This window comes from Orycteropus afer, unplaced genomic scaffold (genome assembly GCF_000298275.1).
Source record: "Orycteropus afer afer isolate SDZICR_OR568_19922 unplaced genomic scaffold, OryAfe1.0 scaffold00396, whole genome shotgun sequence".
Classification (NCBI taxonomy): Eukaryota; Metazoa; Chordata; class Mammalia; order Tubulidentata; family Orycteropodidae; genus Orycteropus; species Orycteropus afer.
In genome coordinates, this window is record NW_006921983.1 from 2,678,079 (window position 1) to 2,695,558 (window position 17,480).

General features: G+C 36.8%; 1 protein-coding gene across 1 annotated transcript in view; it reads right to left on the minus strand.

Annotated features, from left to right (window-relative positions):
• Positions 1-987: 987 nt before the first annotated feature.
• The window catches only part of LMBR1 (limb development membrane protein 1), a 318,251-nt gene continuing 301,758 nt past the window's right edge, over positions 988-17,480 (minus strand). The window contains exons 16-17 of the mRNA XM_007953475.2: positions 5,378-5,539; positions 988-1,073 (exon numbers count right to left, since the gene is read on the minus strand). Coding sequence (XP_007951666.1) covers positions 988-1,073; positions 5,378-5,539 — 248 coding nt within the window. The remainder of the gene's footprint in view (positions 1,074-5,377; positions 5,540-17,480) is intronic.

Below are 17,480 nucleotides of genomic sequence, written 5' to 3' on the forward strand. Positions count from 1 at the left end.
TAATGGGCATATACAAAAATAATCAAAACCCAAAGGATGTGCTGAAAGAAGCGGTTTCTAACACTGAGCATTTATATTTTTCATCAGGGTCACAAAGCACAGGGAATTAAGTGATTTTTAAAGAAAATGCTAAAAAAAAAAAAAAAAACTGAGTGTACATATAGCCTATAAGGCAAAATCTAAGTTACAAGTGTGTTCAACACTGGCAACTATATTATTGGAGGTAATATTGAATTATATACATATAAACTTTCACAGACCTATGATTACATAATACTTCCTACCACAGCTTATTATACTGTACAATATAAGATATTCTCGTGGCTTTCTAGCAAGGCTGATTTTAAAAGAACTTAGTATTTTTCCCTTGGGTTAAAGTCTAATCAATATCGTTCTGAAACATACATAAATCAGAAGCTAGGCTTTTGTGTTTTTTGAAGGAAATGAAAAATAAATCTGCAATCATTACAATTCCAGTGCAACCCCTGCAATAATAGTAGCATCTCTAAGCAGCTGTTACTGCATTTGAAAACTGCATTTTTTGCTGGACCTTCACTTAATATAAAGGATGCCTTGTGTGTAGATTTCTACTTTTTGAAAAACATATAATGAGATTTAAACAAAGCCTTAGAAAGTCCCAAAGTTTGCCTTTTCTAACAGTTTCATTTCAGGCAAAAAGGATTTTTTTTTTCCTATGGTGAACCTATTTACTGATGGAAGCAAATGTGTCCATAGAAGACTGTGCTGTTCTTCTCGGTTCTATAAATCTCTAAGGAATCTACATTTAACAGGCAACTACAAAATTCAATTTGAAAAAAGACTGGCAATGGCCAAGTTCTTACTAGCTTATGAAAAAAGTGACACTGACAGGCCCAGGCTCTAAATATGAACCCAAATCAGTATGAAAACACTTCCATGACTGACAGGAATGTCATGAGTTTGGAGTTCTCAGGTCTCTTGATTGCAGAATGTTGCTAACTCTGTATCTCACAGTGTTTTCTGATGCCCATTTGCAGAAGGCTTTGTTGTTTCTGAATCTCTTGGAGCATTTGAGAAGTGAAGTTTATGAAGCCCTGAAGAAAAATTAAGTAAATGGTTAGAAATGATATATTACTGAGTGGCTAGGCAACCAATGGGGGCAGGGGTGTTACAAAACACAATGAAAAGTTTCATGGTGGGAACTGTAATGTGCTGACCACATCCCCCTACAGGATGACAGTCTTCTTCCCGATATTGTCAAATGCTTTTGGGCATGACCTAAGTTAAAAATAGCTGTTGAGCCAGAACTCATGCCCCTTCCCAGCAACCGACAGCATGTGTGTGCAAAAGCCTGCTCCCTTATCCTCAATTCCATGGAGCACTGAAGGCTTATCCTATAGTCACAACACCCCATTGGGTCAGATGAGGTTTCTGTCGAAATGGCATCACAGCACAGGCCCTCTGTACATGATCCTGCTTCTTTCCCTTCCATTCCTTGCTTCCCATAACTGAGGAGGATGCCAATCGCATTCTCTGATAAATTTCCTCCTGCCAGTGTATTTCTATTTCACAGTGTGCATCCCAGGAACTCTAACTTGAGGCGGGCATGATCCCACTTTTGTTTTAAAATATAAACACACATGCACACATAGGAAAATGTCTGGAGAGACTAACATTGTAATTGAAAAAGAAAGCCAATGGGAAAAAATTACAAAAAAGAGAAAAAGAAATGGTGAAAGAACAAACTGAACATAAATTACATTTTACTACTCAAAAATATTTCACAGAATAAAAAAAATTCATTATCTTTTTAAGGTACATTAGTTTCCTCTTGAATCATATAATAATTATTTACATTAACATATCAGATACATAAAATCATATTGTACCCTCCCAGTGAGAAAAGGCAGAAAAAAGTTTTAACAATTTATGTGTTACTGAAGCTCCAAGCACTTTAATGAAAACAAAACACAAAGACATACAAGAAAAAAGATGTCTATGGGAAAGATTTTGAGAGAGTAATTCTTACGAGGCCAGATCTTTTTGATACCTCAAAAACTTATTTGGAGATGGTCTTTGGCCCTAAAGTTCCAGATGGCAATCTACCTAACTGTTATACAGTTTTATACCACACTTAAGCCAACATAACATTCCAAATTTAAAAATTTTAAAATATGTTAAAATATGTTGCCTGAATATCTTAATGAAAGAAAAAGTAAAATTGAGCCTCTCTATAGTGGATGAAAGGAGCTCTGGTAGCACAGTGCCTAAGGCATTTGACTGCTACATAGAAGGTTGGTGGTTCAAACCCATCAGCCACTCCATGGAAGGAAGACCAGCCAATCTACTTCTGTAAAGATTTACTGTCTCAGAAACCCAATGCGGTTGCTATGAGTCAGAATCAACTCTATGGCAGTGGGTTTGTTTTGGTTTTATAAGGTATGAATGTAAAGGGGAAAAACTAATCAAACCAATATTCAAAAACTGGTTCAGTTCCCAGGAATGACCAAGTCACATCTGTAGGGCATAGGGAACCATGTTAAAGCAGGGCTTGTTAGAGAAGGTACTGAGCAGAGAGAAGACCAGTTAGGTATTCAGTGACTGGCTTGAAATGGAAACACTCTTTTAGGACAGATGATGTGAATTATTGCACTTCTAAAACCTGGATGTAGCATACTCATATGTTATACATTCTGAAATATAATCTCTCTCTTCTGAGACAACTCTAGAAACAAGCACCTCAATTATTATCATCACCACAGCTAAAGTTTGGTTTGTTTACTATGTGTTGGATATTCTATGAGCTAGATGCCATTACTATAAATGAGCATAGGAGCAGAGAGCAAAATAAGCCTAAAGAAAGAGGAAAGAAAATTGTTCAATTTTATAATCAAATTATGACTTCTAGTGAAATCCTATTTAAGATCTCATATCACTCAAACATAACATATACTTAACAAAAATTTTTTTTCTATGTATAAGGAATTACATAAGGCATTGCCTCCTTACTTACTCACTGCCATCCAGTCGATTCTGACTCATAGCAACCCCCATTGGGTTTCTAAGGAGGTAAATCTTTATGGAAATAGATTGCCCCATCTTCCTTCCATGGAGTGGCTGGTGGGTTTGAACCACCAACCTTCTGGTTAACAGTCAAATGCCTTAGGCAGTGCACCACCAGAGTTCCTTATTGCCCCCTTAGAATACCCCAAAGAATAACAGAAAATGTTTGGAAAAGAAACAAAAAAATTTATTAGTTTTATACAACACTTGAGAATTCCACTGCCTCTTACGATCAGAGTTGACACAAGTATAGAAGATCTTTTACCTTAGGTTAAGTGATATTGTATGTCTTTATGAAGACTTCCTTAGTGTTCTGGTTACCTGGTACCACTCTGACAAGAATATACCACAAATGGGATGGCCTTAACAAACAGGAGTTTATTCTCTCACAGTTTGGAGGCTTTATGTCCAAGTTCAAAGTGCCAGGCTGGAGGGGCTGGGTGAAAGCCCCTCAGCCTGGGGCTTCAGCTCTGCCTCTTGCTCCTGGCCCAATGAAGCTACAGGCATCTCTTCACTCAAGCAGATACTGGATGCTGAGGCTAAGAAGCCCAAGGTCAACAAATAAAATGGCACAGTCCTGATGTTACCAAACCACATGGCAGGCCATTAATTCAAGTCCACTGAAAGTCCCAAGGACAGCAGAGCATGGCAGGCTGCTGAATAATGACACGGCTACATGCAGGGTTCAAGTGTGCCATAAGCTAGAGACCGTTCCCAAAGCTGCTGCTCATATATGGGAAGCAGACCACATACCCAAAGCAGCTACTCAGCTGCTTGTGGAAACTCCCACATCGAGCTGATTGCCTCTCATCATGGGGAATAACTACCACCAGCTGCCCAGCCACTCAGGCTCAACCAAGTTGACATATAACCTTAACTACCACACTTAGCAAAATGATACCCAGCATATCAACCTTGAACGTTAAACTTACTGTGATTCAATTGCAACTATCTTATTTTAATGAATGGCAATGGGTATTCATCTGAGAGTATCGAAACCCAAGGATGGGTCGCTATGAGTCAGATGTGACTCTACAGCAGTGAGGTTTTTTTTTTTTTTTTTTTTTTTTAATGGCTAACTAATCTTCTGATGTTGCAACAAGCTGAAAAAAAAATTAATTTTTAACTCTAGGTATGTAACTAAGGGGATTATTTGGTTTCTACTTCATCTTAAAAGTTTTTAATTCAGCCAACATTATAAAACCTGGGCATTAAAATCTATAAATTATTTGGTGCATCAGCTAAAATGAGATGTAACTTTTTCTTATCAGGCAAACATTTTGTCAGCCACCCCTAAGAGGGGCAAATCCAAAGTGAGATTCATACAGATAATCTGGAAATCTCTCTCTCTTTCTTTTTTCCCCCCCTTTCAAAGGTCATCTTTTAAAAAAATCAAGGTTGGAAAGGCATGGTGTTGTCAGAAGATTTTACTGATGCTCATATAGATTAATATATCTGAAAATAGGGCTTAAATGAACCAATCAGTGTGTTACCATTCAGAGCAGCCAAAGTCACAATGGAATACTGAATATAAGCATTCAAATTGATGTCTCTTCAGGAAACAAAATAGTGTCAGGATTTTCTAAACTAAATCACTGCCTTTCCCGTCTTTCATTATAAAATTATACACCCAAGACTCAAGATAGTTTATAGCAAGTGCCTTGAATTGTCCTGGTATTCTTTAAATAAAAAACCTGAAATATATTTATCATTAATGTGGAAGTAAGCATGAGAAATACATGTATAGCTTACATGATACCGTTTAACCAAACCTAACAGTTTTCAACACTGTCATAATGTCTGTGACTCATGGCATACATAATGAATGCCCTGTCTCCCATCAATACCAAGGATGCTAATATTTGTATTCTGAATTATTATTCAGCTCACTGAAGCGAATCAGTCAGCCTGACTGCTTGTAAAAGCCAAGCCCCCAAAAAAGCTATAACCAAAAATCATGTGATATAATATGCCAAAAAATATGTCTGCAACACATTTTCCTCACCACCACCATTACCACCATTACCGTAACAACAAGAGAGTTAATATTTATTGAGTTCTTATGAAGTGCTAGGTAGTATGCTAAGGCCCTTACAAGAATTAATTCAATTAATATTCACAACAATCCTAAAAGGAAGACAACATCACTATTCTACAGATGGGGAAGCTGAGTCCTAAAGAAGTAAAGTAATTTTGCACAAGATTGTAACCAATAATCTGACCTTTAAGTTTTAATACATTTGGAAAAATGCGTAGCTGAAGATTTAAAGTTAACTCAAATGTAGAAATTATTAATTACCAAAGAAAGAAAAATATCCATAAACCATAAGATTACCTAGGGCCTTGAAAAGTTCTTCTCGCACAGCTGAAGTGAATTTTCTGACCAGACACAAGGTTGTCACAATAGCAAAAAGCAAATTGTAGGATAATACAATATAGAAATTTCCCAGCCAATTAAACCTTCCAAAGTCTCCAAGTAGATCAAATCTAGTGATTCCTGTTAAAAATAAATAAAATGACCCTTAAGAAAATCAGGTAAAAATACATTATATATGTTACAAAATAAGTACAAATCAGATAAATCAAATTCCATGGCCTGTCTTATTTCCACTATGTGGGATATGCTAAGAATAAATCCCAGTTTCAATATATAATTGGTATCTAGTGGAACAACCTTAAACCAGTCCTAATCTACTTTCATACATGTCACATTTACTTGTAAGAGGCTGGCATCAATGGTTTTGGTCCCCCATTCATTAAAAAGAAGCCACAACGCTGCTCAGAAGGAAATGATGAATGACTAGATTGAAATGGAATGACCGTAACTGGTAACATGAAGCAAGAGTCATTATGAAAAAAACACCAGAGTACACCTTCAAACCTTCCCACACTCTGCCTCCCACTGCTTCTTTTGGGCCCCTCTTATGGAATGTTGTTTCTCCCGATATCCACACTGCTTGGTGTAGTGCCTAAGGCATCTGACTGCTAACCAGAAGGCTGGTGGTTCAAACCCACCAGCCACCCCTCGGAAGGAAGGTTGGGCAATCTACTTCCGTAGTGATACCACCTCAGAAACCTAAGGAGGGGTCGCTAGGAGGTGGATCCAGCTCGACGGCAGTGGGTTCTCCTCATTCAGGTCTCTGCTCAAAGTACAACCCCTCAGAGAGGACAGCTCTGCCTGCCTTGCCTAAAACAGCTAAACTTATCCTAATGGATAGTGCTCTATCCTAATTATTTTTCTTCCTAACACACATTGCCTGAAATCTTTTTTCCCCCTTTTTGGTTTATTATTTACTTTCCCCACTGGAATGTATGTTCTATGAGGACAGGGACTTGGTCTTTTCATTCCTATAGTCCCAATGTTCAAAACAACATCTTATACATGCTTAATAATTATTACATAAATGAAGGAATAAATAACGTGATTCTTTTCAGGAAAATACAACATGCTATCAACTTGAACTGGATACCACAGGCTTGTAGTAAAATGGCAAAGGTGGAAAAACAGTGGAGTCATAGCATATATGCATTAAGTTACTTACATTTAGCCACATACAATTAAAAAAAAATAGTCTTTATATTGAAAAACTAGTTTATTCATTGAACTCAATGAGCATGTGCCTCAGGAGCAATACTTTTTGGAAATAACATATGAAAGGTAGGATTTTTCTGACCATTAATAAATAGATAAAACACAGCATGCTGGTGATCAGCAAAGTGAGAGGTAACAGGCTTGTCAACACTCTCCAAAAAGAATATGGAAGAGTCACTTAGGTCCATATAAAATTTCAACTACAAATAATTAGAGGAAATAATAATAATAATAATAATGCTTGTGCACAACAACAATAGGATTATATAAACAAAATTATATGTTATGGATGATTTGTGATTCAAGAATAACTTCAACTAAACTCAATTTCACCTTATCAGTTGACCTTTGAAGTTAACTTTCATCTCCACCTCAATGTAATTCCATCAAAAAGGAAAAAAGAATGATCAAAAGGGAAAACAATAATCTTCACATATAAAGAGTATAGTAAATTAGATTTCAAAAAGTAGTTCATTTGTAGTCACATCTACCCAGGACCAATGTATCTGAATTTAAAAGGCAATAATACACCATAATGTTATAAAAAGATAGAAGATTACTGAAAACATATAGTGTAATACCTTTGGAAAAGACTAAAAGGGACCCAGAAACTATACAGCATATGGCATCTGTCATGCATCATTATGATGTGATGGCAACAATCTTTGTTGGCAGTTTTTTAGATATAAGTCTCAATAATACTGTATTATTAATATATTATATTAAAATGAGTAAGTATTGACATACATATCTAATTATATATTTTATTTTTTAATAAGGTACCATGTGGTTTAGCCTGGAAAGTTATCTATAAACAAGATGTGTTGTTGTTGTGTGCTGTCAAGTCAATTCCAACTCACAGAGAGCCTACAGGGCACAGTAGAATTGCCCCATAGGGTGTCTAGGCTGTAATCTTTAAGGGAGCAGATCATCAGGTCTTTTCTCCTGCAGAGCCAGTGGTGGATTCAAGCCACTGACCTTTCAGTTAGCAGCAGAGTGCTTAACCATTGCAACCACCTTAAAGAAGATATCACTCTGCCAGAACAAGCTCCAATGGTTCAGCCCAGAGATCACAGGAAAGTGGTTTATTACCTCTTTAGGACCAAACACTCTTTTAAGAATCTCATGTGAGCTATGGATTTTCTCTTAAGAAAAACACATACCCAGGGATAAAGCACAGAAAGCAGGAAGGGATAGGAAAAAAGGACAAATGGAAATGGTAAACACAGGGAAGAAGTGAGAAGAGTGTTGCTACATTGTGGACATTGCAATCAGTGTCAGGAAACAAAATGTGCATGAATTGTTGAATGGAAAACCAATGATGTGCTCTATAAACTTTCACCCAAATTAATAAAAAGTTAAAAAAAAGAAAAACATACATATACACAAAATTCTGCATACCACTCATGCAGATAACAATAAATCCCCGGATGAAAACCGTTGCCTTACATGCTCTGTAAAAGCCTTGCCTGGTCTCAAAACTCTTTTTAATTAAGCACTACCATTAGTAAAAACGAAATTTGAGCACACACACCCAATACGTGTATATTTAATTATTTACCCTCTATATAGTCTATTTGCTCATATGTATATATTTCATACAAATAAAACAAAGACTTTAAAAATACTAACAATAAAGATAAACACAATTTCTAATATTTTCTTCACTGAGTCCAATGATCTATTTTGTGAATCCATGGGGGTATACAAATTGCACTTGGTATATACTATACAGTGAGTCAACCACCACCCTGAACTTGGCCAGTGTACTATGTGTGATAGAACTACCACACAACAAGAGCAAACTGGGAGGCAGAATGCATTATCATTATGAGAGTGGAAGGTATGTTACAAACAATGGGAAAGTCCTTTTACTATAACTTCTAAGTGGATTTCTAAGTAGATACTTTGAATTTCTATGTAGATATTTTGAAAGTCAGGTGAAGACCTAATATGCAACATCCAAGAAATGTCTATCATTAGGTATTTTGTTTCCAGGATATCTCGGGTTGACCTCATACACAGAAATTCAGGACTCCTTTGAGCTGTTGCTACAGCTGCGCTGAGACACTAGACAAAATATTAGATCACAGGGACCAGTTCCAAAGGTGCTGTTGTTTCAAATAGCATATAATATATATTTTTATATTTAACTGATATTGACTGACTAAAATAGAGGTAACTCTGGATAATACATGTAGCTTTTCAACACTGAACATCTATAACTATTGGACAGGAAAAAGAAATAAACCATCATTTTTCTAAACTTCCACCTCAGAGATTTTTGTCACAGGAATAATTAAACAATAAAATATGCTCTTACTAAAAGTACGAACATGTAGGTAAAATTAACTTAAATAAAGCTTTAACACTTTTTTATATAAATGTATACTTCAAAATCATTAAGTGTATTTAAATTTTAAATATTGCTAACTCTAAGAAAGATTAAATTATTAAATCATGTTATTTAACTCTCCTAGTCAAATATCTGAACGTTTCTTCTCATGCAGAAGTGCATTTCTTTAAAAGACAAATAAAACATATACCAGTTAGGAAGCTAAGTCAGTTAAGCAGCAACAAAGCATAAGGCTATATTATCTAGACTGTCAAATATAAAATACTTTTCAAAACAAAAGAGACATCAGTTTCCCCAAAAAGGATTCAATTAAAAATGTTTTATGCATATTCCTTAAATAAAGACCTTTCTCTATCCATACTTACAAAAGAACTAAGGTATAAACAAAACTTTATTGCAAGTAAGAGCTGGTTACTCCACCCACAATATGAATCAATAGAATTTATGTTCTTTAGCCCACCTGAGTCAACTTTTACTTTTAGCAAGCATATTCATGTTTCTATACCAGTAAGAAAATGTTATGAAGCTTGACACACTAAAAGGATCACTAAAGTAACTTTATCAATGAATTACATATGTTGGTATATTACATAAATGGCTGATAGATATCTATGGATTTAATATAAGATTGCCAAAAAGAATATATACCTCTTGTTATTAAAAACAAATTCTTAAGTGAAATGTTCTTTCATGAAATGTTAGCAATAATATATTTTTTTTCCCTCTGCACTTTCACAACAGTTGTTTAAATTACTATCTTGTCTAGGTTTTCAAAGTCCTTTCTCTAAACTGTGGTTACTGAAGATAATGCCAACAATAAACATGACTTAAAGAGTATAAAATAATAAAATCTACAAATAACAATTTTTAAACATCATTAATTTAAAGATTAATGTAAACAGGCTTGCTGCCAAATGTTTTATTCATTCAAAAACAAAGTTATTCTGAAGTAAAAGAAAGGCTTCACTTTTGAAGTGGAATGGAAGCTGAGGCTGTTAATGGAAAGAGTTTAACTTTCGAACAGTCTTACTGTGGAGGTATATTTTCATTTAATTGTATTGATTAGAAATATGTTCTTGACTTCACTGTCCAGGAAAAATGGAATCCCATCTGAATGAACACAGTACAAAATGTAGGAAACAAGGACACTGTCCAGGAAAAATGGAATCCCATCTGAATGAACACAGTACAAAATGTAGGAAACAAGGACTGAAATATAGGTTTTCAGTCCATTGTACAGCAGAGAATGAAGATCAGTGATCCTGAGAGACAGGAAATAAACAAGATGAACCGTGTGATTATGAAAATCATTGACTAAAGAGTTTCCAGGTCACAGTGCAGAGAGAAGGAAAAGAGAGAATTTGGTAACCTTCTTAAATTGAAAGATGGAGCTTGGGGATGGCAAGGTTCGGAGTACTGAAGTGGGGAGAACTGTACACACAGAGAACTCTGGAGATTCAGAGGGTCCCTCTGAGTATTCAGCAGAGAACCTATCAATGCATGCTTGTAAGGAACCTACCTATCCAGAAATGACAAGATAATAGGATTAGTAGCAAGGACATGAAACAGTTATTTTAACTATATTCTTTATATTCCAGAAGCTAAAGATTGAACTTGTAGAGACACAGAAAATATGCCATATTTTTATACAAATAACATATGCTGTATCTTTGTACATACTGTAAAACCTCCCATGTGTTATTTTAATAAGTGAGTTATAAACCAAAAAAAGAAAAAACCAAACTCACTGCTGTGGGGTCAAATCCAACACATAGCAACCCCTCCTTGGGTTTCTGAGACAGTATCTCTACAGAAGCAGATTGCCCAGTCTTCCTTCTGAGGAATGGCTGGTGGGCTTGGTTAGCATTATGCCACCAGAGCTTCCAAGTGAGTTATACCAATATTTTTATTCAGTGGATTTAATGGCAAGTCTTCCGATTGACCTGGAGGCTTGGTTCCCAGTAGCAGACCCTCATGAACCTATCCTTGAGGTTCTAAGGCAGTCCTTCTCCCAGCAGGATCCCCTCCTGCTCTGTAAACCACTTTCTCCAGTGCAGGAAGAAATCACCTTTTCTGTCCTGGAAATAGCCCTTGCCAGGTTGGCAGGCCCAGCCCAGGAGGTACACGGTTCCGGGCACCTTGGCCTCAAAGGCCACTCAGGCAGGCGAAGTTGGTTCACTATAGCTGCACACATTCTGTCCCACTGCCTGGCTGGTTGCTATGCTCATGATGTTTTAATCTCCCACCCATGTAGACACTGTAGGGTGAGTATGAGAGCTGTGGGTGCAGAAGGGTAGTGTGTCAGTCACTTTGGGTGCACTTTCCTGCCTCTCAGCTTCATGTGGGGCTGGCACAGAGGAAGCCAGAGGCTTGGTTCCACTATGCTCCAACCCACTATGGGACCAGCTTTTGCTTAGGCTGTGATGGCCCCACACGCAGCCCTCTGTGCAACCTTCTACCTGCACAACATAACTAGGTGCTGACTGGCTACAAGGAAATTCATTGCTCTCAGGTCTGGCCACAAAATGTTTATTTTCCAGTTAGCAGTCTATCACCAAACTTGATTCATGACTTCTTGACAATGAATTATACTTTCATTACACAAATATAATCCAAAGTAATATTTTCAGACTGTTGAATGAAGGTAAATGAGGCTGAACTTTATTTTTGGAAATATCAGGGGCCATGCACAGTGTATGCATGGGTGCACTATGCTAGAACTTTTATACATAATTTCATCATTTCTGCCTATTATATGTAGGCGCACTGTGTGCAAACAAACAACAAAAAAAATAAAAAATAGAGACCCAAATTGATCTTCTAAAGATAAATATTAAAATATCAGATATAAAAAATACACTAGATGGGATTAATGTCAGGAGCTCTGGTAGCGTAGTGCCTATGGCATATGACTGCTAACCAGAAGACTGGTGGTTCAAACCCAACAACCACTCCTTGAAAGGAAGACTGGGTGACCTACTTCCATACTGACACCACCACGGAAACCCAAGGAGGGGTCGCTATGACTCACATCTGACTTGATGGCAGTGAGTTTGATTTGGTTCTGATTGGGATTAATGTCAGATGAGCCACTACAGAATAAGATCCTAGTAAACTTGAGGACAAAGCAAGATAAACTATTAAAACTAAAACAGAAAGCAAAAAACAAAAGAAAAAAGTAAACAGTGTCAGTGAACTGTGAATTAATTTCAAATGATTGGTATACTTGTAATTACAATTCCTGAATGGGAGGAGAGAGAGGAAGAAAGAAAGAATTATTTGAAAAACTTACAACTGAAAATTTTCCTATTTGATGAAAATTATATACCTACAGATCAAAGAGATCAAAGAACAAAAAACCTGAAGGAAATTATACCAAAGCACATCATAATCAAAGTGCTTAAAATCAATGATACGGAAAAAAAATACTAGAAGCAGCCAAAAGGGGGGAAAAAAAAAACAGGTAAAATACATACTGATCAATTATAATAAAAGTACAGCAGATTTCTTTTCAAATACTTATGCAAATAAGAAGACAGTGGCAACATCTTTAAAGAAGTGATGGGAAAAAAGGTCAATCTAAAATTCCCCATACAATGAAAATATTTTTCAAAACCAAGGTAAAATAAAGACATTTTACACATACTAAAGCTGAAAAAATTCATAACCAGTGGCAGTACATTGCAAGGAATGTTAAATAAAGTTCTTCAGACAGAAAGAAAATTGGTATCAGAATGAAATCTGGATCTACGCAAATAAATGAAAAGCAACAGAAATGACCCCCATGTGGATAGATATAAAAGATGCTTTTTATTTTAAAAATTGTTAAAAGATACTTGATGGTTTAAAGCAAAAATATTTATCTGTCAGTTTGTTGTACTGTGGTGGTTAGCATGTTGCTATGATGCTGAAAGCTATTCCACTGGTACTGAAATATCAGCAGAGTCACCGATGGTAGACAGGTTTCAGTGGAGCTTCAAGACTAAGATTAGGAAGAACGTGGTGGCCTACTTCTGAAAAAACTGGCCAGTGAAAACCTAATGAATATCAGCAGAAGACTGTCTGATACAGTCCAGAAGATGAGCCTCTCAGGTTAGAACACACTCAAAGTGTGACGGGGAAAGAAGAGCTACATCCTCAAAACTGAGCTAACCTTAATGATGTGGATAGAGTAAAGCTTTCAAGACCTTCATTTACTGATGTGCATGATTCAAAATAAGAAGAAACAGCTGCAACCATCCATTAGTAACTGAAATGTGGAATGTATGAAGTATGAATGTAGGAAAACTGGAAGTCATCAAAAATGAAATGATACATAAATATTTATAAAGCATTAGTGAACTGAAATGGATCGGTATTGGCCTTTTTGAATTGGACAATCCTATGGTCTGTTGTTGTTGTTATGTGCCGTCGAGTAGGCCCCGACTCATAGCGACCCCTCCTTGGGTTTCCGAGGCAGTATCACTACGAAAGTAGGATTGTCCAACCTTCCTTCTGAGGAGTGGCTGGTGGGTTTGAACCACCAGCCTTCTGGTTAGCAGTCAAGTGCTTTAGCCACTATGCTATGCTGTAAATGACAAATTGAAGAGAAATGGCATTGCATTCATAGTTTAAAAGAACATTTCAAGATCTATACTAAAGTACAGTGCTGTCAGTGATGGGTTAATATTTATATGCTTATAAGGAAAACCAGTTAATATTACTATTATTCAAACTTACATACCAACCACTAATGCCAAAGGTGAAGAAATTGAAGATTTTTACCAACTTGTGCAGTCTGAAATTGATAAAACAAACAATCAAGATAATTACTGATGACTGAAATGTGAAAGTTGGAAACAAAGAAGAAGCATCAGTAGTTGGAAAATATTTCTTTGGTGATACAAACAATGCCAGACTGCTTATAACAGAATTTTGCAAGACCATGACTGATGCATTGTAAATACTTCTTTACAACAACACAAACAGAGACTATACACATGCACCTCACCAAATGGAATAAACAGGAATCAAACTGACTACATCTGTGGGAAGAGACAATGGAGAAGCTAAATAATACCTATCAGAATAAGAGCAGGGGCCAACTGTGGAACAGATGATCAATTGCTCATATACAAATTCAACTTGAAGCTGAAGAAAATGAAAATAAATCCAAGAGAGCCAAAGTACAACCTTGAATGTATCCCACCTGAATTTAGAGACTATCTCAAGAACTGATTTGACACATTAAATGCTAATGACTAAAGACCAGATGAATTGTAGAATGACACCAAAGATATGATACATGAAGAAAGCAAAAGGTCATTAAAAGGAAAGAAAGAAAAGACCAAAATGGATGTCAGAAGAGTCTCTGAAACTTGCTCTTAAACAGAGATTAGCTAAGCCAAAGGGAAGAAATGAAGTAAAGGAACTGAATAGAAGATTTTAAAGGGTGACTCTACAAGACAAAGTTTTATAATGAAAGGTGCAAAGAAATGTAGTTAGAAAACCAAAAGGGAAGAACACTTTTGGCATTTCTCAAGCTGAAAGAACTGAAGAAAAATACCAAGCCTCAAGTTGAAATACTGAAGTATTCTATGAGCAAAATACTGAATGATGTAGGAAACATCAAAAGAAGATGGAAGGATACACAAGGTATCTAAAAGAACTGATCAATGTTCATCCATTTCAGGATGTAGCATATGATCAAGAACCAATGGTATTGAAGGAAAAAGTCCAAGTGCACTGAAAGCATTGGTGAATAACAAGGCTCCAAGAACTGATGAAATACCAGTTGAGACGTTTCAACAAACAGATGCAACATTAAACTATGCCAAGAAATTTGGAAGAAACCTACTTGGCCAATTAACTGTAAGAGATCCATATTTGTGTTATGCCAAAGAAATGTAACTTGACAGAATGTGCAAGTTATTGAATAATACCATTAGTATCGCATGCAAGTAAAATTTTGCTGCAAATAATTCAAAGATGGTTGCAGCAATACATTGCTAGAGAACTTCCAGAAATACAAGCTGGATTCAGAAGAGGACATGGAATAGGTGATATCATTGCTGATGTCAGATGGACCTTGGCTGAAAGCAGAGAAATACCAGAAAGATGTCTTCCTGTGCTTTAATGACTATGCAAAGGCATTCAACTGAGTGGAATTTTATGGGTAAAATTGCAAAGAAAGGGAATTCCAGAACACTTAATTATGTTCATGTGGAACCAGTACAGAGACCAAAAGGCAGTCTTTTTAACAGAAGAAGGGGTTTAAAATAAGGAAAGGCATGTGTCAGGGTTGTAACCTTTCAACATACTTAATCTGTATGCTGAGCAAATAATCTGAGAAGTTTAATTGTATTAAGAAGAACATGACATCAGTATTGGAGGAAGACACATTAACAACATGTGATATGCAGATAATACAACTTGATTTGCTAAAAGCAAAGAGGACTTGAAGCACTTAGTGATAAAGACCAAAGACTAAAGCCTTTATTACGGATTACACTTCAACATAAAGAAAGCAAAAATCTTCACAACTGGACCAGTAAGTAGCAACATCATGATAAACAGAGAAAATGGAAAATGTTGGAGTTCTCAAAGATTTCATTTTATTTGGGTCTACAATCAATGCCAATGAAAGCAGGAATCAAGAAATCAGTCAGTGCACTGCATTGGACAAATCTATTAAAAAGATTTAACAGCAGAAGACCTCTTTGAAGTGTTACAAAGCAAAGATGTCACCTTGAGGACTAAGGTCCACCTGATCTAAGCTATGGAATTTTCAATCACCTTGTTGTTGTTGTTGTAGTTATGTGCCATCGAGTCAGCCCTGACTCATAGCGACCTCTCCTTGGGTTGCCGAGGCAGTATCACTATGGAAGTAGATTGCCCAACCTTCCTTCCAAGGAGTGGCTGGTGGGTTTGAACCACCAGCCTTCTGGTTAGCAGTCAAGTGCCTTAGGAACTATGCTACCAGAGCTCCTTATATGCATGCAAATGTCAGACAATGAATAAGTAAAATGAAAGAAGAATTGATGCATATGAATTACAATGTCCATGAAGAATAGCGCATATACCATGGACTGCCAGAAGAATGAACAAATCTGTCTTGGAAGAAGTACAGCCAGAAAGCTCCATTAGAAGTGAGAATAGCCTGACTTTGGACATGTTATTAGGAGAGTCTAGTCCCTGAAGAAGGATTTCATGTGTGATAGAGTAGAGGGTCAATGAAAAAAAGGAAGACTCTCAATGAGATGGATTGACACAATGGCTACAACAATGAGAAATGAATGTTGAGGATGGTGTAGGGCAGTGTTCTGTTGTATATAGGGTCAATATGAGTCAGAACCAACTCAACAGCAGCAAGCAACAAGAAGAACAAAGGAAAAATAAAAAGAATGTTGTGGGAATATAACATATGCAGTAAAATTTCTTAACAACAATAGCACAAACACTGACAGAGAAGAAATGAGAGCGTATTGTTGTAAGGTTATTATACTATATGTGAAGTACTATGATAACCTGAAGGTTGTGATACAATGAATTAATTAATTTGGCTTTTGCCCTTGGATTTTGGTGAAATAACCTTAGGGGATTTCCTAAGCGATCAAGGTGCAGTGATTACACCTGAGAATTTGTTGGGCACTGGTCTGGCTAGGGACTCCCTGTGGACTGATTAATAAAAGATTCGAAGAACTTTTTGTGCTCTAATCACTGTCTTAGTTGACAAAAGAAGAGACATGTTCTCTTTGGGAAAACAGAAGTTCCTCTTTGGAGACCCTTCCAGACATTGCCATATACTTTTTCCTGACACAGATCTCCTTCTTACTCATGAGTTGTATTCTTTTGACCTGATAAACCACATAGTCCATGAGCTCTGTGAGACATTACAATGAATTACTGAACCCAGCAGAGAAACAGAGTGCCAAGAAGAAGAAAGGATGGCTAGTGTCAAAAACAATGGAGAAGTGGGAAAGTGGAGATTGGATTAATATCCCCATCTTGGAACTGGACTCCTGATAGTCCTTATCAAGGAAAAAGTAGTTATACATATATAGTATAAACCACATAGGAAATATTCAAATAATACAAAAAAGTTATAGCAAGTAGGCTGTGGTAGTTCATTTGTGTATCAACTTGGCTGGGCCTGGTTGAGTGGGTGAGCAGCTGGTGGTAGTTAATCCCCATGAGGAGACTGGCAATCAACTCCATGGTAAGATCTACCACAAGCACTTGGGTAGCTGCCTTTGGGATGTGGTCTGCTTCCTGTATTTAAGGAGAAGCTTTGGGAATGGTCTCTAGTCTATGGCACGCTTGGACCCTGCATGAAGCCGTGTCTTTGTTGAGCAGCTCTGCTGACCTTGGGACTTACAATGGACTTAAGTTAATGGCCTGCTGGGTGGTTTGGTAACATCTGGACTGTGCCCTTTTTACTTGTCAACCTTGGGGCTTCTCAGCCTCAGCAGCCAGCAGCTGTCTGAGTGAAGAAATGCCTCTTGCTCCAGT